General features: G+C 33.7%; 1 protein-coding gene across 1 annotated transcript; it reads left to right on the top strand.

The window, feature by feature from the left end:
* Window positions 1–7,143: 7,143 nt before the first annotated feature.
* LOC100804745 (uncharacterized) lies at window positions 7,144–8,111 on the top strand. Its single transcript, XM_014766879.2, has 2 exons — window positions 7,144–7,398; window positions 7,708–8,111. Exons 1-2 carry the CDS (start codon window positions 7,293–7,295, stop codon window positions 7,947–7,949), a joined length of 348 nt encoding a protein of 115 aa, XP_014622365.2. The 5' UTR covers window positions 7,144–7,292; the 3' UTR covers window positions 7,950–8,111.
* The last annotated feature ends 19,717 nt before the right edge of the window (window positions 8,112–27,828 follow it).

The following is a 27,828-nucleotide window of genomic DNA, read 5'->3' as shown; positions in this document are numbered from 1 at the left end:
CCATGGGACAGTAAATGGGGGCAATCATTGAATTTTTGAATCTCTTGAGCTTTTTTCCTTATTCCCTGAAAAAACAATATCCAGTAAATAATGAGTTAAACAAAGCTTACCATCATAAGCATTTTAGTGGTCTAATCATCAAGGTAGGTAAAACCTGCCAATTTGGGGTTTGTCGGCTCTTTGCAAATTGTTCCCAAGTCTCTGGATCCAAACCATACTTAGCAGATGGATCATGATTATCTTCACCATCTTTGTCAGCATATACATATTTAGTGGTAAGGGAGGACTTAAATTGCCTCCATCTCGTGGCAACCGTTGACATGACCTTCTTCTTGGCAATTAATCCTTCAGGGATGTCAAATTTACCCTACAATAATAAATTGTATTAAAACGCTTACTCAACAAAGACCTTTGTAACTTAATTAAACAAATATAAAACCTAAATGGTTACTAAAGTGCACTTACCAAAATGTCATCCTATATTAGATTTTTTAGAGATTCGGGGACAACTTTCCCACTCGAGTGTATAATAGGGATTTTTTCTCATGCTACTACCCCCAGGTAACTATGGAATTTTTCTTTATGTGGGCCAGATCCTCTACCAGTAATAGGGTTGACATTGACAGTAGGTCGCGGTTGATCCAAGCTTCTGCCAGTCAATCTTCTGAGTTGGGTAGTTTGTCTATCTTCCTTTTTGTAGTTGCGCTTGGAGCATTTGAAGGTGGAGGGGAACTCGGGGGTGTTGCCATGGGGCCTGTAAAAAATAAAAATAAAAATGAAACACAACTTAATTAGATCAACATGTAAGTATGAAATTATAAATAAAGACAATTAATTGTAAATAAACCAAATATAATTTTTCAACATGTTAAACATTATTTCGGTATACACCACAATTACATAGTCGTATTCTCCCATAAACCTTCATCATGATCATTACGATTTTCATGTACATCATCCTCCTCATTTTCAGCATTTGTGGAAGGCATCTAAGGGGATAACGTCGACATCTCATTAACATCAAGAGTTGAAGCATCAATATTGTAAGGGATACCCCATTTTGTCTTGACAAACACCGATATTTCCATTAACCCACTGGCACTTGAAGACAGACACTCTAAATTTACCATAACCAAGCTCACAGATTTCTTCAATCACTCCAAATTAAGGCATGGACGCTCGAATCAAATTATTATCTAATGAACTACTAAAGTAATCTGAATGAGCATCAACGGTCACCCCACTGTTTTGCACGGTACTTTTATCATCCTGTGACTTTGTGTAGAAGGAATAGTTGTTGATATCATATCCCTTCCAAGTCAGGACATTGAGATTTGGCCCAATAGCTAACAATGTTAATGTTTTAGAAGCACTATCATTAGAGAATATTGTTTTTCTAAACCAATTAATGAAAGTCCTATTGTGCTTTTGCAACACCCTCATCATATTCATGTTTGGGTGTGTAGCTGTGGCACTTTCTTTGTGAGCATCTATGTATGCGATAACCTCTATTGTGTTGTTTAGTACATATAGATGCGCTTGTGAGACCTGTTGGTGATCCATGGTTACAACATTTAATCCTCGTGTTCCCCTACCTTGTCGTGTAGGCTCATGACGACTTTCAAGAAGGCCGACAAGTGTAGTAGTTTCTATGTACTCAGAACAAAACTTAATAACTTCTTCTGCGACATAACATTCGACAATGCTTGCTTTCAGTCAATATTGATTCTTGGTATAACTTTTCAAGACCTTCATGTACTGCTCAACTGGATACATCCACCGCAGAAAGACGGGTCCACATAACCGTATCTCTCGTACAAGATGAAAAACTAAGTGAATCATAATGTCAAAAAATGATGGTGGAAAATACATATCCAATTGACAAATGATAATGGAAGCCTTATTTTCCAAATCATCCAATTGTTGAGGGTTGATGACTTTGCTGTAGATTTCATTTAAGAAGAAACACAACCGAGTTATGGAAACCCTAACTTTGTCAGGCAATATACCGCCAAGGGCTACAGGCAATAATTGTTGCATTAAAATGTGACAATCATGAGACTTCAACCCAACCAATTTCAGATTGTTGGCAGATACAAGGCTCTTGATATTTGAAGAGTATCCTTGTGGGACTTTAACATTTTTAAGACAATGACAAAAAATTTTTTTCTTGGTCGTTGACATCATATGAGAGGCTGGGGGCAAATGCGTTCGATGACCTTGTGATACTGGATGCAACTGTGGTCATATACCCATTTCTGCGTAATCTTGACGACATTTCAAACAATCTTTTGTCTTGCCTTTAATGTTAAGAAGAGTGCCAATTAAACTATCACACACATTTTTCTCGACATGCATAACATCTAAACAATGTCGCACATGTAGATCACACAAGTAAGGCAGATCAAAGAATATTGAACTTTTCTTCCAAATGTTCTTGTCGGACCCATCCTTTTTTTGTGTCTTCCCAAACATAGTTATGATGTCCTTCACTCGATCAAAAACTTTGTGTACAGACAATGGCTTCGGTGCACTATCAATCTCAGATGTTCCATTAAATGTTGTCTGCATTCGCCGATATGGGTGATAAGGCTTTAAAAATCTTCGATGTCTTGTATACACTGTCTTCTTTCCATGCTTTAGTTGGATGTAACTTGTGTCTTTCTTCACATATAAGACATGCATGGTGGCCTTTGACACTATATCCACTCAAATTCCCATAAGCTGGAAAGTCGTTAATGGTGCAAAATATCATTGCACGCAACCTGAAGCTCTGCTGAAGATTGGCATCATACACATCAACCCCTTCTGCCTGCAATTTTGTCAGGTCTTCAATCAAGGGAGCAAGATAGACATCAATGTCATTTCCTGGCTGTCTTGGACTGGCTATCATCATACACAACATAATGTATTTTCGCTTGATGCACAACCAAGGAGGAAGGTTGTAAATCATCAGCAAAATAGACCATGAACTATGGCTGCAACTCAAGTTACTAAAAGGATTAATTTCGTCAGAAGCAAGACCAACCCTTAGGTTTCTAGGATCCTATCCAAATTCTGGATACAACTGATCAATTGTCTTCCATTAGGGAGAATCAGCATGATGACAGAGCAATCCATCATTTATCCTCCCATCAGCATGCCATGTTAGGTTTTTTGTGTCACGTGCATTAGCAAACAATCGCTTAAACCTTGGTATTACTAGAAGATACCAACACACCTTTGCTGGACGATCCTTGTATGTGGTTGCATCATCACTGCATTCGTCATACTTCACTTTGTAGCATGACACCCTACATGTAGGGCAGTTGCGCATTTGTGCAAACTGATTTCTATACAAAATTCAATCATTAGGGCAAGCATGTACTTTTTGGTATTCCATACCCATAGGACATAAAATCTTCTTGGCCTCGTAATGATTCTTGGGTAACGTGTTATCCACAGGAAGCATATTCTTCAATAACAAAAGTAATTCATTGAAGCTTTTGTCACTCCACCCAAATCTTGCTATCAAATTCACCAAAGCTAACACCCCCGATAACCGTGTGAAGTTTGTGCATCCGAGATACAATGGCTTCTTAGAATCAGTTTCTAATTTTTCATAATAAGGTGCATGTGCTTGCCTAAAACCCTCTTGTCCAAGATCGCAGAGCATGTCTTCTATACGATCACCGACTTGTACATCAACTGCATTTGTCGGAGGGACTATTAACATTTGTGGTAAGTCACCTTGTCATATCCATTTTTGTATAAGTATGACTGATACCATCTCATATAAGATGTGTTCTAATGTCATTCAATGATTATCGTCGCCCATTCAAACATTTAACACATGGACAAAAATATACTCCACCCATTTCTGGTGAATTTTGTTGGGCAAATTGCAAGAATTCTTCAACCCCGTTCTCATACTCGTCACTTATGTATGTTGCTTTCATCCAACTTTGATCCATCTTTGGTGTACTGACACACGGGGTAGATTATCCGATACGCATGACAAGCTTTATTTTTTCATAAAAAGGTGTGACCCTATCCCATTCGGGAAGACAAATTTTTACTTGATTCACACAAACAAGTTAAGATGGTTATGTTAAATTTGATGAAATTTCGGCAACATTTCACTTTGGTCTCCAAGTACATGACATGAAAGCGGTGACATCAATTCACCACGATCATGTATGCACCTGGAGAACAAAGCAAGATGCACTAAACCGAAATTTAGTCAAAATTAACACAACATACTTAACTTATAAGTAAGAATTAAGTAAGAATAATTAGTCTTCCCACACTATCCAAACAGACAATTTAAGATTCAATACAACAATTAATCCAAACTTTCCATATTAATCGTTGTATTCAATCTCAAACGGAAAACTATGGTTTTCTCACAATGTAGAAACATGTAATATTAAACAATACTCACATTTCAACAACAAATGTAATAAATAATGGCATAAGTGTCAGAATGACATACATACCTCGAAAGAAGCTACTAACAAAAACTTTGGCTGCGGTAACGCCGGTAATTATAAGATGAGTGTATGTTTAGTGAACCATGAAGAACTTTTTTGGTATCCTTAACAGACGATAGACGATTTAATAGTACTACCTACATACAATAAAGTGTGTTTAACACCAAAGTAGGAGTACAGTTGTCAAAAGAAAATAAATTCTAACACACAGACGACATATGTATTTGTGATCGGGTAAAAGCAGTGGATATGGGTTTTCAACGGATGGCATTTTTGTAACTAGACATTAAACTACAACAAATTATGTTAATAAGCAATACATATGACATGCCCATTACTTGACTGCCATTATTATCTTTTGTTGCTTTAGTGGCTATGCTTGTAGGCTACAAACTTGTTGCCTATTTTGCCCTTATGAATTAGCACTAAACTTAACTCTAAATTTAACTGTAGATGTCAAAATGTGTTGCTGACATTTTTTAAGGGAAAATTTTAATTTATTGTTCATCAAAATAAATTTGTACATAAAAAAATTAAAGGCTGTAATTAATAAGGCACCTCTTCAACCCAAACTCTTTCTCCTAAGTCAAAGGCTATAATAACCAATTGATGTGCTACCTTATTCCCATCCCTCTTAATAAACACAAGTGGTGAATTACTAAAATATTTACAATTTGCCATGATTCAAGAAAAATAACTCATGTTAAAAGATGTATTATTGTTCAAAGCATGTACCAGCTAAAGACAGTCAGCTTCAAAGACTATAAGCGTGTTTATTTTATCGTGCGCATCAACACAAGCCCCCCATCTTCTCACAAAATAACACTTTGGAATGCATGCCAACTCCCCACAGCATGTAAGCAAACACACTCTAAGTTTGTGAAATAGAACTCTCCTGCCAAACGAATAACCCATTTGAAACACAAAGCTTTTGCAACTTTTAGTGTATAAATCATCTCTGCAGAACTTGTGGCTAGCTACACGGAGAACCTCCCCATCATGGTTTCTTGCAACAAATTAATGCCACACTTGTGCTTTTATTTTTCTCAAAGCATTAAGGTTTATCTTGATTATGTTCAACCCAGGGCACTACCATTTAGCTGGGAAAGTGGACTCTTTCTCTAATTTCTTAGGGACAGTTATGTGTTGATTGCTTGCTTTTGCAATAACCTAATGAAAATTCATAAACCTGCCATTGTGTAGTACGTAGTTGGTTACGACTGAACCATTTTGCCCAAATAATGCTACAAATATCAGACAATGTCCTCTCTCATTCATAATAGAATGCGCTTTGTAGATTTAGCCTTTACACTATACTTCATTCTTGCCATTTGGTGACCAGATTTGACGTTATAACTGTCATCCTCACAATATTGCCATAATAGCATGTCAGGTTCATGTGAATATATAGCTAAGGGGTACGTAGAGATAGAATAATAGCCACTGTATTTGGAGAGAACAAATGATTTTTGCCTTACTACTCTTACCTCCCTTAGTGAAGTTGCTAAATCCTTGATTTTTTGTTTTTTTTTTTATGTTGGAGGCAATATCTTGAGCTCTATTTTGGTTTTAGGGGAAGGTAAAAAAATAAATGAAGATATTTAATGGAATTTAGTTGTAGTCTTAAATGATAGGATACAATGAATTTAAGGTTTTAAAGATTGATTGTATAATGATTGGGTCAGATTTAGTTTTATCCTTAAGCCTTATATTCAGATGCTCCAACTAGGAAATGTGAAAACATACAACATTAATGGCATAGGAAAAGGATGAGGTTGAGGATATTCTTTGTCCATATGAGAAGGTAAAACATGGTTAAAAAAGCTTGTTTGACAGTGATATCTAAGATATGATTGAATCACTCTAGATAAAGTCACAAGCACTATGGGTATTCTTACATTCCTCATTTATCATATATGCAAGACAAATATGTTCTGTTTGCTTTATTTTAATCATTTCTACCACTCGAGTTTCAACCATAATATTTTGATGCTGTATGGACTATGGAGCAGAATGTTGGCCTATAAAGACAGTCACTAGAAGCATAAACTATTAAACTTACTGTTGCATACATAAGAATGTTGTGGTAGATGAGTGTACATACAAGATAGAGGATAAAAAATGCATACATTAGACAGAAAGTAGGGTAGCATCTATCGAGCAAAAGAATTAATAACTTGCCTAAGGTGGTTTGGCCTTGTGAGAAGAAGGCTAATACAAACATAGTATGGACTATGGAGTGAACCAGTTGCTGGATAGCCATATAATTAGATGTAGGACTAGGAGACCAACAAAGGTCTAGGTGAAACCATTAAAAATAAATCTATAAATGGATTTCTAAGGATTCATGATAGAACACATGGCATAATTTGATTTCTATAGAACCTAGTGGGAAAAAGGCTTTGGTGGTGGTGGTTGTAAATTTGTGTGTGTGGTTTTGACCTCTTTCCTCTCTTCACTCATACATTTGTAACCTTAACTATCTGAACTGATGATTCCACATAATATACAGTAGCTGCTTTGTATAATTTACAATGGAACTTGATCAATTAGTGAACCATCTGAATTATTTTTATTTTATGTCTGAATAGGTTGTGTCACGAAAATAAGGGCTGATGATCGAGCTGCCATGCAAGATTTCATTCTTAGTGTTAAGAATACATCAAATAAAAGGGGAAGAGGCTGAGAGAGGAAGTGAAGCAATTGAGAAGTTTGGTGGAAGAGAAAGATGAGAAGATAAGAGAGATTGAGGTTGGAATGATGGAGAAGAACAGTGAGAAAGAGTGCGAATTGATGGGAACTAAGCTCTAGGTTTAGCAGATGAAGGAGGAGAGAGCAAGGAGAGATGAAGCTATGGAGAAGTGGAAGCAACTTTATCTTGCAATTAAGACTGAGCTAGATGAACTCATTCAAAGAACATATGATGGTCTCTCTCGCTCTCCCTCTCTACTTTTTGTACTTATTTAAGAAATTTATAATTTGCAGAACAAGAATTCATGGTGACTTGCCTTGTGCTTTTACGTTATGTTTTTGAAAAGTGGTTTGTGGCTGGTAGGGCTTAATTCCTAGCCCAATTAAGAAGTTTAATGGTTTGGTTATTATTTAATTTTTAATTTGCTCTTTAGGAATTTTCAACATGTTACTAATATAACTAACTACACAAGGTTGAGGTAAATGTGTGTGTTGTTTTTTTTATTTGGTTGGGCTTATTTGATTTGTTGGTTGTGTTTCATAGGGGATGGTTTGTATTGGAAAGTAGAGGAAAATGACATCCAAATGGAAAATATGAAAAAGGAGTTGCAAGAAAAGGAAGAAACCATCAAGGCCTTAAAAACTCAATTGCTTTCAATGGAGAAAGAAAAGTACAAAAAGGAGGGGGAATTTGACTTGTTAAGGCAAAGCCTGAGGATCATGAATGGCAAGAAGAGTTCAATTCAAACGAAAGACAAGCTCTTGAAAAGCAAATTGGGAAAATGAAATGCACAAAAACTAGTTTTCATATCCAAAATTGAACAATGTGGTTGAATATGTATTATTGTATACTGGGTTGGTTTGTATCTTTCAACAGCACATATTTTCCTTTTACTTTTTCCCCCTCCTTTTTCTTCAGAAAAAATAAGCAAGCCAATACTTCCAAAGGAAAAAAAACTCTCTTTCCAGAATTGTAAGCAGCTCTTCCAGTTTGTGCTACAACTTGATAGGGACCATAGTATCTCTTTCCAAAGCACTTCAGGGACTATGTGTAGCTGATAATGGAAAGTGTTGAGCTAGTTGAAAAGTAGTGGGCATTTTGAAAAGTTGTCTGCCATGATTTCCTTGTAATTGCAATTATGTTATTTGTTAGCATTTTGTTATAATTCTGTTGTTGCTAAGAATTGAGGAGCAGAGTGCCTCAATCGTGCCTATATATAGCTACTAAGTATCATAAGAAGGCAGACAAGTTATGAAATATCATTGTCTCCTTTCTATCTGATTCTAGAGGTAGCACTAGGCCTTGAATACTAGTGTCTTTGTGCCTGTTTCTGGTTTTGTGTCTGTTCTGGTTTTGCTCCTAACAATATGGTAACTTTGTTAACTTTTACCAATGCCTGCTTTAAAAGTTATACCTACTATTATTTATGATTTTTGATGAGAGAAGAAAGTTTTAACTTAAATGTATTGATACAGTAAAGTGTTTTTACACTCTCTAAATTAAAAGTATTGATGGTGTAAAGTGTTTTAAATTCAATTGGACTGGAACCACTTGCTGTCATGTTTGACACACACACTTTTGTCATTGCAGGCAATAGAGTGTCTCACTAGCCAATTGGACAGAACTTGCACCAAGGTTCACAATTACCAGTTGCCAGCAAATTATGCTTTTGCTCATTTGGAGACACAGTTCTGGTTTAAGAAAGGTACTGATAATTTTGAAGGAGTTTTGGGTCAAACTTATAGGCCAAGGTATGTTAGCCTTGTCAAGAGAGGGGTTCCTATGCCAATGACGGGTGGGGAACATCAAATAAAAATTATATGGCCCAAATTAAAATGTTTGAGCCACTCTGCTTATTCTGATATTTACAGCATGTGATAGACCTCATCTAGTAGCATAACTTGTAACACATCAAATCATGTTTGAAAACTAGATAAATTTGAAGTTTCATTACTAGCTGGACAATGAAGCATTAGTAGTTAACTATCTACACCAATGGAGGTACATAATGAGTTACATCCAATAACTTAAAAACAAATTTTCACAACCATCTTCTTCAATAACACCAAAATGACATGAAATACAATCCATTAAGAATTTAAGACAGATTTGTCCCTGTCAGACCCCTAACTCAACATAAGCTGCATGAATTTCAAAGTTAATCTCTAAAAATAATTCAACAAGAACATAAGAACTTTTGAGGACAGTGAACAAGTGGATTATAGTGTACAAGGTTGTCCATAAACTACTGGTATTGCACTAAATTCCAATACATGAATAAAATTTATGGTGAAATGTGGTTGGTCTATAAACTAAATCAAAATATTAGTTATATATGTCAACACAAACCACATAAACGTGTACACAAAATTTGCGCCCTTCATATAAATCAAACAAAATACTACGCAAGGGCATTAGATAAGAAGCAAATTTGAAAGGATTCAACAAAAATTAAAACCCTTAAGAATACAGTTAAGTATGTACCTCATGTAGAAGCATACTTAATATGAAGTTTTGATGATGCCACAAGATAAGCGCTTCTCAAGTTTAATCCAAGTCAAGGACTCAGAAATTCAAGATAAATGATGAAGTTAGTCCTTAGAGTCTTAGACAACATTCTTTACTTGATGATGCAAAAGGTTTGGCCAAAAGACATTTTCCAAAAAGCTTTTTGAAATTTCAAAAATATGGTATTTACTCTCTGGTAATCGATTACTAGAGGATGTAATCGATTACTAGTGGCCAAAGTAGTTTCTGAAATGTTCTTAAAATCTTGAATTTGATTTTAAAAGCCTGTAACAGTCTTTAGAAATTTGAATTTAAATTTCAAAGATTGTAATTGATTACAGCTTGTGTGTAATTGATTACCAGAACTTAAAATTCAAATTTCAAGTCTGAAGAGTCACAACTTTTTAGAAAAATAATTGTGTAATCGATTATACCATTTTGGTAATCGATTACCAGTAAGGAATTTTCAAAAATAACTCCCAACAATCACATCTATTCAAATATTTTTGAATGGCCATCAAAGGCCTATATATAGGTGACATGGGACACGAAATTTCTCAGAGTTTTTGCTGCATAAAGAGTCTCATCCTCTCAAACACTAAATTGTCTTATCCTCTAAAATATTCTTTGGCCAAGCACTTGCAAATTCAATAAGGAATCTTGAGTGATCTTTAATTGTTATATCTTTCTCTTAAAAGAGAGAATTCTTCTTCTTCCTCTTCTTATTCAAAGAGATTGATTATGGGACTGGGGGTCTCTTGACTTGTAAGGAATTCTGAACACAAGAGAAGGGTTGTTCCTGTGTGGTTCAGACTTTGTAAAAGACATTTTACAAGATAGTGAAAATCTCAAGTGGGTTGCTTGGGGACTAGACATAGGCACAGGACGTGGCCGAACCAGTATAAAAACTGAGTTTGCATTCTCTCTTCCCTTAAACTTCTTTTATTTATTGTCATTTATCTTTTGCTTTAAAAAAGTTTACTTTGAATTATCTTTTGAGTAATTCATATTAAGGGTAAATTATTAATTCAAGAAGAAAGTTACAATTTTAATTAGGGAATAGTCTTTGATATCTTAATTCAACCCCCTTCTTAAAGATATCTGAGGCCACTTGTCTAACAAGTGGTATCAGAGCTACATTCTTGTATAAATTTTAGAAGCTTAAAAAATAATGGCATCATCAAATTATTTATTTCTCGAAGGGAATTCTATAAATAGGCCTCCTATTTTTAATGGCGTGGGTTACCATTATTGGAAAACCCGCATGCAAATTTTTATAGAGGCAATAGATCTGAATATCTGGGAAGCTATAGAAATTGGACCCTACATTCCTACTATGGTGACAGGAAATACAACCATAGAAAAATCTAGGGAAGAATGGAGTAAGGAAGAAAATAGATTAGTTCAATACAATTTAAAAGCCAAAAATATAATTACATCTTCTTTAGGAATGGATGAGTACTTTAGGGTATCAAATTGTAAAAGTGCAAAAGATATGTGGGATACTTTACAAGTAACACATGAAGGTAAAAAGATCCAGGATAAATACATTGACTCATGAATATGAATTATTTAGAATGAATCCAAATGAAAGCATACAAGACATGCAAAAGAGGTTCACTCATATAATTAATCATCTTGCATCTTTAGGAGAAATCATTCCAAATGAAGATCTTATAAATAAAGTTTTGAGATGCTTAAGTAGGGAATGGCAACCCAAGGTAACAACCATTACTGAATAACGAGATCTATCTAACATGTCTCTTTCCACTTTGTTTGGAAGGTCACAGGAACATGAAATGGAATTAATGAGATTGAATCAACATGAAGAAAATGATAAGAAGAAGAAAGTAATCGCTCTTAAAGCTTCATCTTTAATCCAAGAAGAGAGTGATAAGAAAAGGGCAGAAGATTCATCCTCTACTCTAAGATGTTATGAATGCAATCAACCTGGACATCTGAGGGTTGATTGCCCAATCTTCAAGAAAAGAATAGAGAAATATGAAAAGAAAGCTTTTAATAAAAAGAAGGCAAAGAAGGCCTACATTACATGGGATGACAATGATATGGACTCATCTGAAGATTCAGAAAATGAAGTTGTAAACCTGAGTCTAATGGCCAAGAGTTATGAAAGCGATGAAGAGGTAACATCTCCTGATAACAACTTATCCATTTCATTTGATGAATTACAAGATGCATTTGCTGATTTGCATAAATAATCAATTAAACTTGCAAAACTAGTTTCATCTTCTAAGAAAACAATTTCAGATTTAGAAAAATAAGTTTTAAAATTAAATAAAGAATTAGAAAATCTCAAAACTGAAGTTATAACTCTAAGATCAAATGATACGATTCGTTCTTCTACCATGCATGATAGTATAGAAATATCTAATTCATGTAATTGTTGTAACAAGTACATAGAAGAAATTAAAGATTTGAAAAACTGTCTTGCAAAATTTTCCATTGGTAAAAGTAACTTAGATGTCATATTAGGAAAGCAAAGATGTGTCTTTGAGAAGGCGGGATTAGGATATAAGCCTGATAAACAACAAAAATTTTATAAAAATTTCTTTGCATCCACACAAAAATATAGTTCTTCTTTCTTAACTTGTTTTTATTGTGGAAAGAAAGGGCATGGTACTTCTACATGCTACTTTAAGAAAAATAGTAACAATATTAAAATGATATGGGTCCCAAAAGGATCTCTTGTTAAAACTAAAAGACAAGGACCCAATAAAGCTTGGGTACCTAAGTCTCAAATATGATTATATAGGTATCCTTAAAGAAGAAATGGTACATAGATAGCGGATGCTCTAAACATATGATGGGAGATGCATCAAAGTTCACTCATATCTCTCCTAAGAAAAGCGGACATGTGACTTATGGTGACAACAATAAAGGTAGAATTCTGGGAGTTGGAAAAATAGGTACAAACTCATCTTCCTCCATTGAGAATGTTCTACTTGTTGAAGGTCTTAAACATAATTTGCTTAGTGTCAGTCAATTATGTGATAAAAGCTATCTGGTATCATTTGATTCTAATAAATGTGTTATTGAAAATGAGCATGATAGGAATATAAAACATATAGGTTATAGAATAAATAATGTTTACATGATAGATTTAAATCAAAAACAAAATCATGATCAATGTTTTCTCAGTAAGGATGATGATCCATGGTTATGGCATAGAAGGATTGCCCACATAAATATGGAACATTTAAATTAATTGATTTCAAAAGATTTAGTTATTGGTTTACCAAGACTCAAATTTGAAAAATATAGATTATGTGATGCATGTCACAAAGGAAAACAAGTAAGGGTTTCATTTAAATCTAAGAATATTGTTTCAACAACTCAACCCTTACAATTGTTGCATATGAATCTATTTGGCCCTTCTAGAACTATGAGTTTGGGAGGGAACTATTATGCTCTTGTTATTGTTGATGATTACTCTAGATATACATGGACATTATTTCTTACTCATAAAAGTGATGCATTTCATGCATTCAAGAAACTTTCCAAAGTTATTCAAAATAAGAAAAATCTTAAAATTGCATCTATCAGGAGTGATCATGGAGGAGAATTTGAAAACAAAGATTTTGAATCATTTTGTGAACATGCCATTGAGCATAATTTTTCTGCAACCAAAACTCCTCAACAAAATGGAGTTGTTGAGAGGAAAAATAGATCCTTAGAAGAAATTGCTAAAACTTTATTAAATGATACTTTTCTCCCAAAATATTTCTGGACTGAAGCCGTAAATACTACATGCTATATCATGAATAAGGCTTTAATAAGACCAATCTTAAAGAAAACTCCATATGAGTTATGTAATGGAAGAAAACCTAACATTTCACATCTTCATGTATTTGGATGTAAATGTTTTGTGCTAAACAATGGTAAAGATAATTTAGGTAAGTTTGATGCTAAATCTGATGAAGGTATTTTTCTTGGGTATTCATTGCAAAGTAAAACATTTAGAATATATAACAAAAGAACTATGATTATTGAAGAATCCATTCATGTTTCTTTTGATGAATCTAATGCAATTTTGCCAACAAAAAATATACTAGATGAGATTTCAGAATCATTAGAAGACATGCATATTCATGGAAAAGATCACAAAGGAAAAGGAGATGGAAATAATGAAGATTCTCAAATTGATGAAATCAAAACAAATGATGATCTTCCAAGAGAATGGAGAGCTTCTAGACATCATCCTCTTGACAACATCCTCTTGACAACATCATTGGTGTTATATCAAAAGGGGTAACCACTAGACATTCTCTTAAAGATATATGCAATAATATGGCTTTTGTTTCTATGATTGAACCTAAAATTTTTAAAGAAGCCATAATTGATGAACATTGGATAATAGCTATGTAGGAAGAGTTAAACCAATTTGAAAGAAATAATGTTTGGGAGTTAGTTGAGAAACCTGAAAATTACCCAGTTATTGGAACAAAATGGGTATTTAAAAACAAGTTAGATGAAAATGGCATAGTTATTAGAAATAAGGCTAGGTTTGTAGCCAAAGGATACAATCAGGAAGAAGGGATAGACTATGAGGAAACATATGCTCCTATTGCTAGATTAGAAGCCATAAGAATGTTGTTAGCCTATGCATACAAATTATGGATTTTAAACTTTATCAAATGGATGTGAAGAGTATCTTTTTGAATGGATTTATCCAAGAGGAAGTATACGTAGATCAATCCCCTGGATTTGAAAACTCAGATAAGCCCAGTCATGTCTTCAAATTGAAAAAGGCTTTATATGGCTTAAAGCAAGCCCCTAGGGCTTGGTATGAGCATCTGAGTAACTTTCTTTTAGAAAAGGATTTCTCTAGAGGTAAAGTGGATACTACTCTCTTCATTAAGAAGAAATTAAATGATATTTTATTAGTTCAAATCTATATTGATGATATTATCTTTGGATACACTAATGACTCTTTATGCAAAGAATTCTCTCAAGACATGCAAAGTGAGTTTGAAATGTCAATTATGGAAGAACTTAATTTCTTTCTTGGGTTGCAAATCAAGCAAACCAAGAATGGAATATTTTTCAATCAATCAATGTATTGCAAGGAATTGATTCATAGATTTGGGATGGAGAATGCTAAGCATATGGCTACACCAATGAGTACTGCTTGCTATCTAGATAAAGATGAAACCAGTCAGTCAATAGATGTTAAGCAATATCGAGGTATGATCAGATCACTTCTTTATTTATCTGCTAGCAAACCAGATATTATGTTTAGTGTGTGTATGTGTGCTAGATTCCAATCAAATCCCAAACAATCACATCTTAGTGCCATTAAGAGAATTATAAGATATCTGTTAGGCACTATGAATATAGGTTTATGCTATCCTAAAAATTCCACATGCAATTTAATAGGATATTATGATTCTGACTTTTCCGATTCTAAAACTGATAGAAAGAGCACCAGTGGAACTTTTCATTTCATTGGATCTACTCTAGTTTCTTGGCATAGTAAAAAACATAATAGTATTGCTTTATCTAGGATAGAAGCGGAATACATTTTTGCTGGCAGTTGTTGTGCCTAAATTCTTTGGATGAAGCAACAACTTTCTGATTATGGAATATTACTTGATCATATTCCTATAAGATGTGATAACACGAGTGCTATAAATATATCTAAAACCCCTTTTCAGCACTCAAGAACCAAACACATAGAAATAAGACATCATTTCTTAAGAGATCATGCTCAAAAGAGAGATTGTGTTCTAGAATTTGTTGATACAAAGAATCAGCTTGCTGATATCTTTACAAAACCTCTCCCTAAAGAAACATTCTTTGCAATTAGGAGAGAATTAGGTCTTCTAGATATCAATGATATAGACAATAGGTAACTCAATTGAGTTTTATCCTCCTTATGATCACTAGGATTGTCTATGAGTCTAGTTGCTTGTGTGTTATTAATATTTATATTAGTTATTATTTGTCATATAAATAATTGTTCGTCATTATCTTTGTTTGAATATTTTAATAGGAATAGAAATTATTATGTATAGTTAGTTGATTGTTAATTTGATTAGATTTATGTGTGATTAATAATTGTTGGATGAATGTGTTTTGATTGTGTTTGTGATTGAATGCTTTTGGTTATGCTTGTTGATTTGAATGTTGTTGATTGTGGTTGATTATTATAGTTAGATGTATCTTTGACTTAGAAATAGTTAGCTTTTAGTGAAAAAGCCTTCTTTAATGGACTGGTAATCGATTACCATTCCCTGTAATCGATTACATTAGAACAGTAGGGCTGTAATCGATTACAGAAGTCTGTAATCGATTACTGGCAGGGTGCATATGCTACAGGATACTCTTGTAATCGATTACAAGGCGTCTTCTTCTATAAATAGGCACATTTTTGTAGAGCCTCGTGCACAGATCCTAACCTCCATTTGAGTGACGACACAAGCTCTTCCTAAAACTTCAAATTCTCGTATCTTCCTCATTTCTTCACCAAATCACTTCAAACAAAGCCCAATCTTCATCATTTTCAATTCTCTTTCAAACCCACCGATCAAAATCTGCTACAACATCTTCAAATGACAGAATCATCAAAGAAGCGCAAAGGATCTTCCTTCACCACCACCGTTGTTGGCCACCGCCGCCAAGGAACTTCTGAAGACCCACCCGCTCCAATTCCTCCCTCCCTTTCATCTCCTCGATCATCTACATTGTTTTCTTTAGATTATCAACGCTAAAGGTACTATTCTCAATTTTGCAATAGAGTCATTCTAGACCCTAAGTACCTTGATCTTCATCTTTTTATGACGAAACATTTGATTGTTACCAAGTGTTTCAAAATTTTGCTTTGACTGAGTTTATGTCTCTAAAACTGCCTTACTTTCCTGAATTAGTTAGAGTCTTCTATAATAACTTGAAAATTCAGGATGGTATTATTTATTCTGAGGTGCATGGTATTCCAATGATTATTGATCAGTCCTTGTTCTTTTCCTTGACAAAACTGCCCAGTCAAGGTGTTCCTTTTGAGGGCACCATTGTTGATGACTGGAAATTTGATTATTCTAGTCATGATGCTCACCGTATAGTCTGCAATGACAAGGTTGACATGATTGGTAGATTACTTTCTAGGTCATTAACTTTTGATTGTCGCATCATGCATTATATCATTGTTCGCATTTTGCTTCCACGATCCTCAAACCTTGCTCAAGCCTCTGAGGAGGATTTGATTCTGATGTGGGCTTTTCAAACTGGTCATCAGATCGAATGGGCCCATTTTGATCAGTACCAGATGCATAAGGCATTACGGGCCAATGCACCTCTCCCTTATCCTCACCTTGTCACTCTTTTTCTTTATCATTTCAATATTCCTTTGGATGATGAACCATTTGTCAAGGTCAAGCGATCTTTCTCTATTGGTGCTGGTGCGGTTACCTCTTTTGGTTACCGAAAATATGTTGATGGTCTATGGGTTCGTAAACAAGACTTGCCTCCACCTATTCCTAACGAACGTACCCCATCTCCTCCACCTCAAAGGGTTGATTCCTCTTCTCTTTAGACCGACGTCCTCACAGAACTCTGTGGTCTTCGAGCTTTTGTAGGTGAACGATTTGAATTTGATACTCGCCTTGATGCAATGGATTAACGCTTTGATGGGATGGATACGAGGATCACTCGTCTCGAAGATGATATGAGCTTCATTAGGCGTTGCTTCGATCCCCCGGCCGACTCTTAGTTTCTATAATTTCCTTAGCCTTGTATTTTGGCTTTTATTGTTTTAGTACTTTGATTATGATAGTTATTTATAATTATGTTTTTGCTTTGTGTTTGGATAATTTTAGACTTTGTTTTGGTTCATTAAGACTTATTTGGTTTATTTTATGGATTGATTTAGTCTATGGAAGGCATTTGATATGGTTTTGATGTTGCCTTCGCTCATTCTAGACGCTTTTGGCTTTTTGATGTTCCCAAAGGGGGAGAGAACAAGGGTAGAAATCATATACCTTTAGGCATAAATTCCAAACTTAAGGGGGAGTAAGTGTTGTGAGCACGCTTTATCAATTATATATAGTTTATCTTGATTTCAGGTTATTGTCATCATCAAAAAAGGGGAGGTTGTAGAAGCATACTTAATATGTAGTTTTGATGATGCCACAAGATAAGCACTTCTCAAGTTTAATCCAAGTCAATGACTCAGAAATTCAAGATAAATGATGAAGTTAGTCCTTAGAGTCTTAGACAACATTCTTTACTTGATGATGCAAAAGGTTTGGCCAAAGGACATTTTCCAAAAAGCTTTTTGAAATTTCAAAAATATGGTATTTACTCTCTGGTAATCGATTACCAGAGGATGTAATCGATTACCAATGGCCAAAGTAGTTTCTAAAATGTTCTTAAAATTTTGAATTTGATTTTAAAAGCCTGTAATCGATTACACAAGACTTGTAATCGATTACCAAAAGTTTTAAACATTTTATAACAGTCTTTAGAAATTTGAATTTAAATTTCAAAGCCTGTAATCAATTACAGCTTGTGTGTAATCGATTACCAAAACTCAAAATTGAAATTTCAAGTCTAGAGAGTCACAACTCTCTAGAAAAATTACCGTGTAATCGATTACACCATTTTGGTAATCTGGTAATCGATTACCAGAATTGAATTTTCAAAAATAACTCCCAACGGTCACATCTATTCAAATGTTTTTGAATGGCCATTAAAGGCCTATATATAGGTGACACGGGACACGAAATTTCTCAGAGTTTTCGCTGCACAAAGAGTCCCATCCTCTCAAAAACTAAATTGTCTTATCCTCTAAAATATTCCTTGGCCAAACACTTGCAAATTCAATAGGGAATCTTGAGTGATCTTCAATTGTTATATCTTTCTCTTAAAAGAGAGAATTCTTCTTCTTCCTCTTCTTATTCAAAGAGATTGATTAAGGGACCGAGGGTCTCTTGAGTTGTAAGGAATTATGAACACAAGGGAAGGGTTGTCCCTGTGTGGTTCAGACTTTGTAAAAGGCATTTTACAAGATAATGGAAATCTCAAGCGAGTTGCTTGGGGACTGGACGTAGGCACGGGGCGTGGCCGAACCAGTATAAAAACTGAGTTTGCATTCTCTCTTCCCTTAAACTTCTTTTATTTATTGTCATTTGTCTTTTGCTTTAAAGAAGTTTACTTTGAATTATCTTTTGAGTAATTCATTGATCGAGGCCGTACCCGAATCAAATAAACATTAAAAATGCAGTATCTAGGAAGTGATCCTAGGTCGTCTCCCAACGAGTAATGGTCAACCAAATATTCATAACATAAAGTAATAAAACAATAACGAATTGGGGGGGGGGGGGTTGTTTATTTTTGTAAATTAAGCAACAAACAAATTTGAATTAGAAAATATCAGAATTAAAACATGTTGTTTCCCCTTGATTCACAAGCAAGTCTCTTATCCTAGGTTACGAAAATTTATCCTTAATCAGTTCAACCACTTAATCCAACCCTAAATTAAATTACTAAGCGAAAATTAACATAAGGCTGTCATTATGTGATTAAGCAACACATACACCAATTAATCATGAACGAAATTGATCATTAAGCATGAACATAAATTAAGCGCAGAGACAATTAATCAAGCACTAAGCATGCATGGATTAATAGCAACAAATACAGAGTAATTGGTGAAGAGGAAAAACTGATTAGAATTCAATAGTAATAACAAAACCTCAAAGAGAGTTGTGTTTGATCCTCAAGAGAAAACAACGTTGGAGACTTAGCCTTCCATTAATCAGTAGAAAACGAAATTGTAGATTGAGGCAGAAACGAAATTGTAGAAAACAAATTTTTTTCTACATGAACAATGCGTATGAACAGTAAAAACTGGAATTCTAAAACCCTAGAATTATTCTCTCTAAAAAATTCTCTAAAAATTCTCTAAAACTAAAGCCCTGGTGCTGTTATATAGGTTCTCAGCCCCAAAGCTTACATATTTGTTTTAAGTCCAAGCTCATAAATAAAATAAAATCTGGACAAGATAAGATAAGATTGGATGAAATAAAATCTAGATGAAATAAAATCTGGATAAGATAAGATTAGATTGGATGAAATAAAATCTAGATGAAATAAAATTTGGATAAGACAAGATTTGATAAAATAAAATTTTCTGCTCTCTTCAAGTCCAAGCCCAATTCCAGATTCAAGCCCAATTGCTTATAATTCTCCTGAAATTAAATTAAAAACACAAAATTAGTCAAGTAGGCCCAAATGATAAAACTGCATAATTAATTTGACAATTAAGGCTAATCAGTAATTAAAATGGTGACAAAAAGGGTTAAAAAATAGGAGAAAATAATGACACATCATTCATATTAAGGGTAAATTATTAATTCAAGAAGAAAGTTAAAATTTTAATTGGGGAATAGTCTTTGATATCTTAATTCAACCCCCCCTGGCCACTTGTCTAACACCTCAGAGACTGACAAGCTAGTGTTCTTCTAATTGTAATTTTCACCTGAATGCATAACAAAAAATGTGTATAATGTAAGGGCATTACAGTAAGAAACAGAACATGTAAGGGATTGATGGCATTCACTCATCGTATTAAAATCGCAATTGGTTGTGAACCATGGTCATGCTCAAATTAAAGATAAAAGCAAATAAAATGGGTCTCCTACAATTATCAAAGAATCTGGTTAAACAAGATTTCATCGCAAGAAAATACAAACTAGTTAAATTCATGGCACTTGGGTGTACGGGTAGCAATGCGTTGAATGCGACCAACTCAAAGTCCACAAATGTACTTGTGTTCACATTGCTAACAAAATGTCAATGTGAAATAAACCATTCATGGTATGTTCCCAAATACTAAGCGTTCTAAAACCTAATCAGGGTACTCAAACATTTCCTTATTTCATCTTACCTGTAAGGGAGTAAGTTGCATACACGGTGAGGGATGACATGCCTCACGGAAGGGGTGACAGCTTCCTGTCGTGATGACGTTGAAGAAGCTGCAGTGGAGAGGTGAGGAAAGGAGCGAGCTTTGGTAGCGCGGGCATAATGTGCAGGCGGATGGAGTTAATTAAGTTCCCACTAACGATGACGGTCTTAAACACAAAACTGTCGTTGTCACTTATCATTCTATTTACAATTTTTCCATTAATGTACATTCTAAGGCGGTTCCTTATAACCGTCTTAGAATGGCCGACATAAAATACAGATTTTACCCTCTTAATTATAAAACTACCACCGCCTCACATTCTAAGACGGTTCCAGATAACCGTCTTAGAATGTGTGTCGTAAAATCATAATTTTCTAGTAGTGTTAGAGTGGCTAGGCACAAGAGTACTACTTTGTTAGGTAAGTTGGTGTGGGAGCTACTGAATAATGACTCTAACCAACTTTGGGAATCCCTCATTAGGTCAATTTATATGAAGGATGAGAATGTGTTTTGTGAGAATAAGAAGAATGATTCTCCTAGTTGGATTGCTATTTGTAGGACAATCAAGCAGCTTAAAGATGGTTTTCATTTGACTTAAATACGTGTTTGATTCTTAATAAATATTTGATTTTATATTTATTTCATAATAAATTTTTATTTTGTAATGAATCTCTAACAAAATGATAATATTTTTTTTGGTTCTTAACACTTATTTTTAGCGCCTACTAAATTAACAAATTTTATGTTTGTGTCATGATAAATATGTCCCATTTGTTATTAATGCAAACTAAAACAAAATTTGCTAGCTTATTAGGAAACAAACACAGAATTTTCTGATTTATCAAGGACTAAAACAAAATATCAAGGATAAAAATAAAAATGTTATTTTATTAGGAACTCAACGTAAAACAAAAATTTATTAGGGAGTAAACACAAAAATCGGATATTTATTAGGGATCAAATGTTGGAATTTTAGGGGATCCATATAAAATATCAATAACCTCTATAAACACATTAGTTAAATTATCAAGAAGAGTTTTAGGAATACCAACCCGAATCCATAAGATTGATCAACGCAGCGGAATTTGGAAAACAATCACGAACAATTGACTTGATGAACTTCCTCAACCAAATCTCATTAGGACCTTTGTTTTCTCTTCAAATGGGGAAAGGAGAAAATTGTTTATGATTTGGTGTCTTGAGGACCATAACCATGCTTTCAGTTATATTATTACATATTAGATCACTTATATTGAGCCCATAAAAATGTAAATAACTAATAAAAATGTTATAATATAATATGTAATGCACAGTAATTAATTAATTAATTAGGAATTATAAAATTCCTAACAATCTCTCACTTGGGCTTCATATTAACTTTAGACATTTATATCACAAAATTCTCTAGGCGCACAACCGTATGTTATTTACTTTTAGACTTCCCTTAAACAATCTGGTCCTTCTTATACAACAACAAGGAACTACTGCGGTTTTTATCACAATCTAACATGACTAAGCCACAATGATCACCACTGTCACTTATACTTGATGACATAGATTAAATATGGATAAGCGGCATGAAAATAACATATAATGTGATCTTATCCATGTTCACTTTCAAATAGTTCAAACCTTATTCTTTATAGAGATCAATCCAAATGCAACAAATATCGCATATAATAAAACATAACACAAGTTTATAATAAGATGATAAACACTAACTTTATTTCTGCAGAAAATCCAAACAACAAAATGTTTGTAAACCATAAGATATAGAACATAAGCAAGACTTCCACTAAACTAAGATACCATCAGAAATTACACCCATATGAGCAATTCGCTCATGAAAAAACTTTTTTTAAGTGTCAGACCTTTAGTAAGTGGATCAATTAGCATATAATGAGTCCCTATATGTTCTATACAAATCTATATTTTCTGAATTCTTTATTTAACAACCAAATGCTTTATGTCAACAAACTCTTACTTGGTTGAATCCTTAATAAGACCGCTAAGATATTGTTCCAACAAACACCCAATGACTTCTTAATGTTGACAACAATAGGTAAGCTAGTTACAATAATTTAGCAGTCATAAATTCTGGTATGATGTCTAATAGCAAAAAATATTAACTCCACCAATATGATTAAATGTGGATCCTTATGTGGAATGATTGCTATTAAGATATTTCATAAAAATCAAAGTCAGAATTCCCAATGATCTCCAAACATCTAGACTTTCAATATAAAAACATGTAGTTTCTTGTTCTCTTTAATTAGCACATAATGCGCTTCATTACTTTCTAGTGTTGCATACCAAGATTACTCATATATCACCTTAGGACTCCCACTAAAAATTATTTTAGAGCAATAAAAAATAAACTTAAGAATACATGATAAATTGCAATATAATTGTTTTGCAACAATAAACCGTATGATGCTAGTAGGATGCCATCAACATATAATATCAAAATAATAAATTTACTTCCACTGAACTTTTAGTATATGCAATCATCAACCAAATTTATCTCAACACCATAAGAAGTAATCTTGATGAATTTTGTAATACCATAGATAGATTTCTTTAGTTTGCATACCATAGACTTTAGATCATCTTAAACAAGGTTTTTGGGTTGCACCGTATAAATTGTTTCATCAATGTTTCCATTTAGAAATATAATCTTTACATCTATCTATACAAAACAATTATCAAAATAATTTACAGTGTCCTTATAATCCTAAGAAAGTCTTTCTAAGAAATCAGAGAGAAAGTATCTTCATGATCAATGTCTTCCTTCTTGTAAAACTTTTGGCAACAAGACAAAATTTATATAGCTCAATATTATCCATTGAATCCCTTTTGACTATAGATATTTATCTACAACTTATGGGTTTCACACTTTCAAGCAATTTGATGATATCCCAAATGTCATGTTCAACCATCGATTTTATCACATCATTTATGACATCAATCCACTCGAGAGTTAAAGCACAACATGACTTGACAAAGGTCAATTAGACCTTTTCAGTCAACCTAATATCATATCCATGTTCCTAAAGAAATATAGTGTAACACCCCATTTTTCGTAAAATAAATTAAAAAGGATTTTTATTTAAAAATAAATAGAGTTTTAGAAAAATGATGAGGTTTTATAATTAAATAAATAAGGAGAAATAACTTTATTAATTTAAATAATGGTTTGAAGGAAAATAAAAAGGATATTTTATTTATTCATTTGATAGGAAATAAAATAAAGTTCATTTTTATAAAATAAATAAAGAAAGAAAATAGAGTAAATAAAAGGCCCAAAGTACCCTATCTAGAAATAGAAATTTAATAGGTCACTTTTTACATTTACTACACCTCTCAGCACTCTCTCTCTCTCTCTCTTCCTTTCAAATCTGCTTTCCCTTCTTCCTTTCCCTAAACCTTCTCTTTTTCCCACATACACTCAAACTTGTCTCAATGAACATATGATCTCGAATTCATTAACCGTTGGATCGTCTTGAAATTTGAAAGTGCGGTTCGGAACTTAATTTCTAACAAAACCACCGTTGGGATATTTGAGATAGTGTATGTGGTAGAAGAAAGGTTTCTCGTACTGAGCTTTCTCTTTTCCTGCAAACACCTAAACCTGTTCAAATAAAACTACAATCCTAGACTCATCAACTGTTGGATCGTCGTGAAATTTGGAAACCACCTTCAAAACTCATTTTATCACATTCTAACTATAGAAGCATACGTTGTATAAAGCTTTCGATGATGCCAAAGATGAAAGCTATTCAAGATTGATCAAAGTCAAGATCAAGAATTCATGAGAAACGATGAACAATTAGTCCATAGTATGTTAAAAGAATTCCATAAAAGAGATTGCACAGGTTTGGCCTTAGGTTAATTCTTCAAAATACCTTGCAAAGTTTTTTAGAAGAATTCTATTTTTGAAAAAATATGTTTTTCTCTCTGGAAATCGATTACCAGAGGTTGTAATCGATTACTAGAAGTAAAGATAAGTTTTAAAAAAATTTACAAACTTTTGAATTTGAATTTTGAATTGTGTAATCGATTACAAAGAGATTGTAATTGATTACCAGAGACAAAACTATTTTAAACAGCTTTTAGAAAAGTTTTAAATTTAAATTTTAAACCTATAATCGATTACAATATGTCTGTAATCGATTACTAGTCACAAAACTTTGAAATTCAAATCTGAAGAGTCATAACTCCTCAAAACTAACTGTGTAATCGATTACCACATATATGTAATCGATTACAAGTGAGGAAATCTTAAGAATAACTCTCAAAAGTCACAATTGTTCACAAGTCTTTGAAAGGCCACCAAAGGCCTATAAATAGGTGACTTGGGATCGAATTTCTTCAGAGTTTTTCAGAATAATAATTGTCCTATCCTCTCAAAAGAAAGCCTTGGCCAAACACTTGCAAAATCAATACCGATTCTGATAAGATCTTTATCTCATAACATAGAAATATTCTTCTTACTTTAAAGAAAAAAATTGTTTTTCAAGAGACAGTGGGTCTCTTGATTTGTAAGGATCTCTTAACACAAGGGAAGGGTATCCCTGTGTGGTTCAGAATTTGTAAAAGGAATTTACATGTTAGTGGAAATCTCAAGCGTGTTGTTTGAGGACTAGACGTAGGCACAGGGCGTGGCCGAACCAGTATAAAAACTGAGTTTGCATTTCTCTCTTTCCTAAACTTCTTTAATTTATTGCATTTTATTTTTGCTTTGCTTATTTTAAAGAACTGTCATTTGAATTGCTCTTTACTTCATTCATATTAAGTGTGCATATTATATTTCAAGAGAGAATTAAAATTTGATTAAGGAGAAACTTTTAAACTTAATTCACCCCCCCTTCTTAAGTTATTAAGGCCACTTGTTTAACACTAACCATTGGGATTTGTGAAATAATATTTTAGCAGAGAGAAATTAGTTTCACACGTTGACAGTAAAATGGAGGCTACAATCTCTTCCCCTTCTCTCTAACAATTGGAAACCCTAACAGAGCAAACAGAGGAAAAACTTGAGGAATCTTAGAGAACTACTAGAGACACCGCTATCACTATTGGACTACACATGTGATCCCACTTAGAGTTAAGGGATGAGTTTATTGCAATTGGGGTTAGAATGAACATGTGTAGGAATCCTTAGAGAACCAAATTGGGGTTTATTTTGGGATGTATATTGTATTGAAATTCTTCCTATATGATTATGTGGCATTGTTTGAGGGGTTTCACTCCCCATGATGTGAGAAACATTTTCATATAATTTGTTTGTATTTTGGACAATAATTACTGGATTAACATGATAAATTGTTACAATGAGATTATAACATTATTGTTGAGATTGAGCATAAGTGCAAAGTTGAAAATGTGTTAATTTTTTAGATACACGTAAACATGTGATGGTGGATTGTGACGTTGTGATATGTTAAAATTATGGACATGAAATTTGATTGTGAATAAGTGTGTGGTTAACACTTGATGTGACAATACTTGTGTTGTGAGCTGTGAATTATACAATAACCCGACTGGTGTCTACTTTGAGAAAAATGTTTATGCGCAGCATTAAAAGGAAAGTGCAAGATTCCTAGTTAGGAACCTCTAAAGTGTTAAATTGTAGTGCAATGTGTTAAACGTGTTTGAAACACGAGTGTGAGGTCGTGGGTATTGTATAATTCATGAGCAGTGTTTGTGTGCAAAAATTGTTTTAGGGGTTGGACCTAAATCAGGAAGGTGAGGCCCTAACGGATTTTTCGAAGTCTAGACCTTGGCGGTAAAGACACTCGATTTGAGTGCTCCTTTAAGCCTATATTGATCCTATATGGTTGGAGCGTTCTCACAAAACAAAGTGACCCTGACTGGTCACCTTATGATTTTACTTAGTGAGAGTGACCTGACATACCCATTGTGTGGTATCTTGTTATGTACTCCTAAGCGTCCCAATGTGGTTTTTCACTAACATGGTACCACATTGCATATAGGCTTGAGTCTTAGTATAATTGTTGCATAACACCTGCTAATTCTTTATTATGAAATTGATGAGTGTTGTTACGTCTTGACCCGAGTGTGTGATTCATGTGTAATGTGATTGGTGATTGAAAAATGAATTTTAAATGATAAAGTGGTGAAGTGATGTGGATTGTATTAAATTGAGCTATGTTTTAAATATCGCTATAATTTATTTTGATCATGTCTTTGTTTATTTGTATTTTTTTAGAAATGTGATAACTCACTCCCTGTGTACTATTTGGGTTTGGACCCTGTGATGATCTCAAACCTTTTGTTCATGGGAGTAGATGACTAGGTGGATGAATTTAAAGAACCTCGTGCTAGAAGACGTTGAGACACAATGCTCTGATAGGATGTGACATTGGGGATGAGTGTTTTTAATAAGTTTTGTTTGGTAATATTAAAGCGAATGTGACCATTTTACTCACATGAGCTCCTTTATGTTAATTGAATAAAATCATTTCAATTAATTATGCATTCTTATTTCTTTTATTATTAATATATATGTATGGGGTAGAGGTTGTAACATATAGCATAATCATTCAAATTATATTTTTCCTTTCTCTAGTGGATCTTTCTAATGACACTTCTTGAGGTTATTGAGTTTGAACTTTAGGTGGTGCTTGAGAGGGAATCTTAGTGTTGTATTGTCTTTTAATAATATTAGGAGTACCATCATTGTTCAATTACCATATCTGTTTCTTGAGCAATGGTAAGTACAAAGGCTTATCTATTGTCAATAATAGATTATTCTTTAAAGACAACACTCCTTATGTTTTCTTGCCCTCCAAACTCAATTTCCTCAAGCAGTCTTGAACGTCTCAAACATGATCTTAATGTGGGATTGTAAAACCTATACATGTGAGAGATTTAAATGTAACAAAAAAATATTGTAAGGTCCATCTTACCTTTATGCAGCCTATAAGGCATTGCTTTGATTGAACATCCCTAAATGTGCATATGCCTAATGTTGGAATTTCCCTGACTCACACTTATAGAGTAGTGACTACTTTAATTGGTACCCTAAAAGGATATAAATTGCATTCTTTATTGTCTTTTCCCCAAAGCGACTTTGGTAGAGAAGAATCAAACTTCTTACCATATCTGTAGAAGTCTAGTTTCATCATTTTGCAACTTTGTTCATGCTAGGTTTGCCTAACATTATATGTTGTAGAAAAATTTCACAATTATTGAATAAAACTCATAGAGGA

This window comes from Glycine max, chromosome 14, assembly GCF_000004515.6.
Source record: "Glycine max cultivar Williams 82 chromosome 14, Glycine_max_v4.0, whole genome shotgun sequence".
Taxonomy (NCBI): Eukaryota; Viridiplantae; Streptophyta; class Magnoliopsida; order Fabales; family Fabaceae; genus Glycine; species Glycine max.
This window is presented reverse-complemented; position numbering and strand designations above follow the sequence as displayed.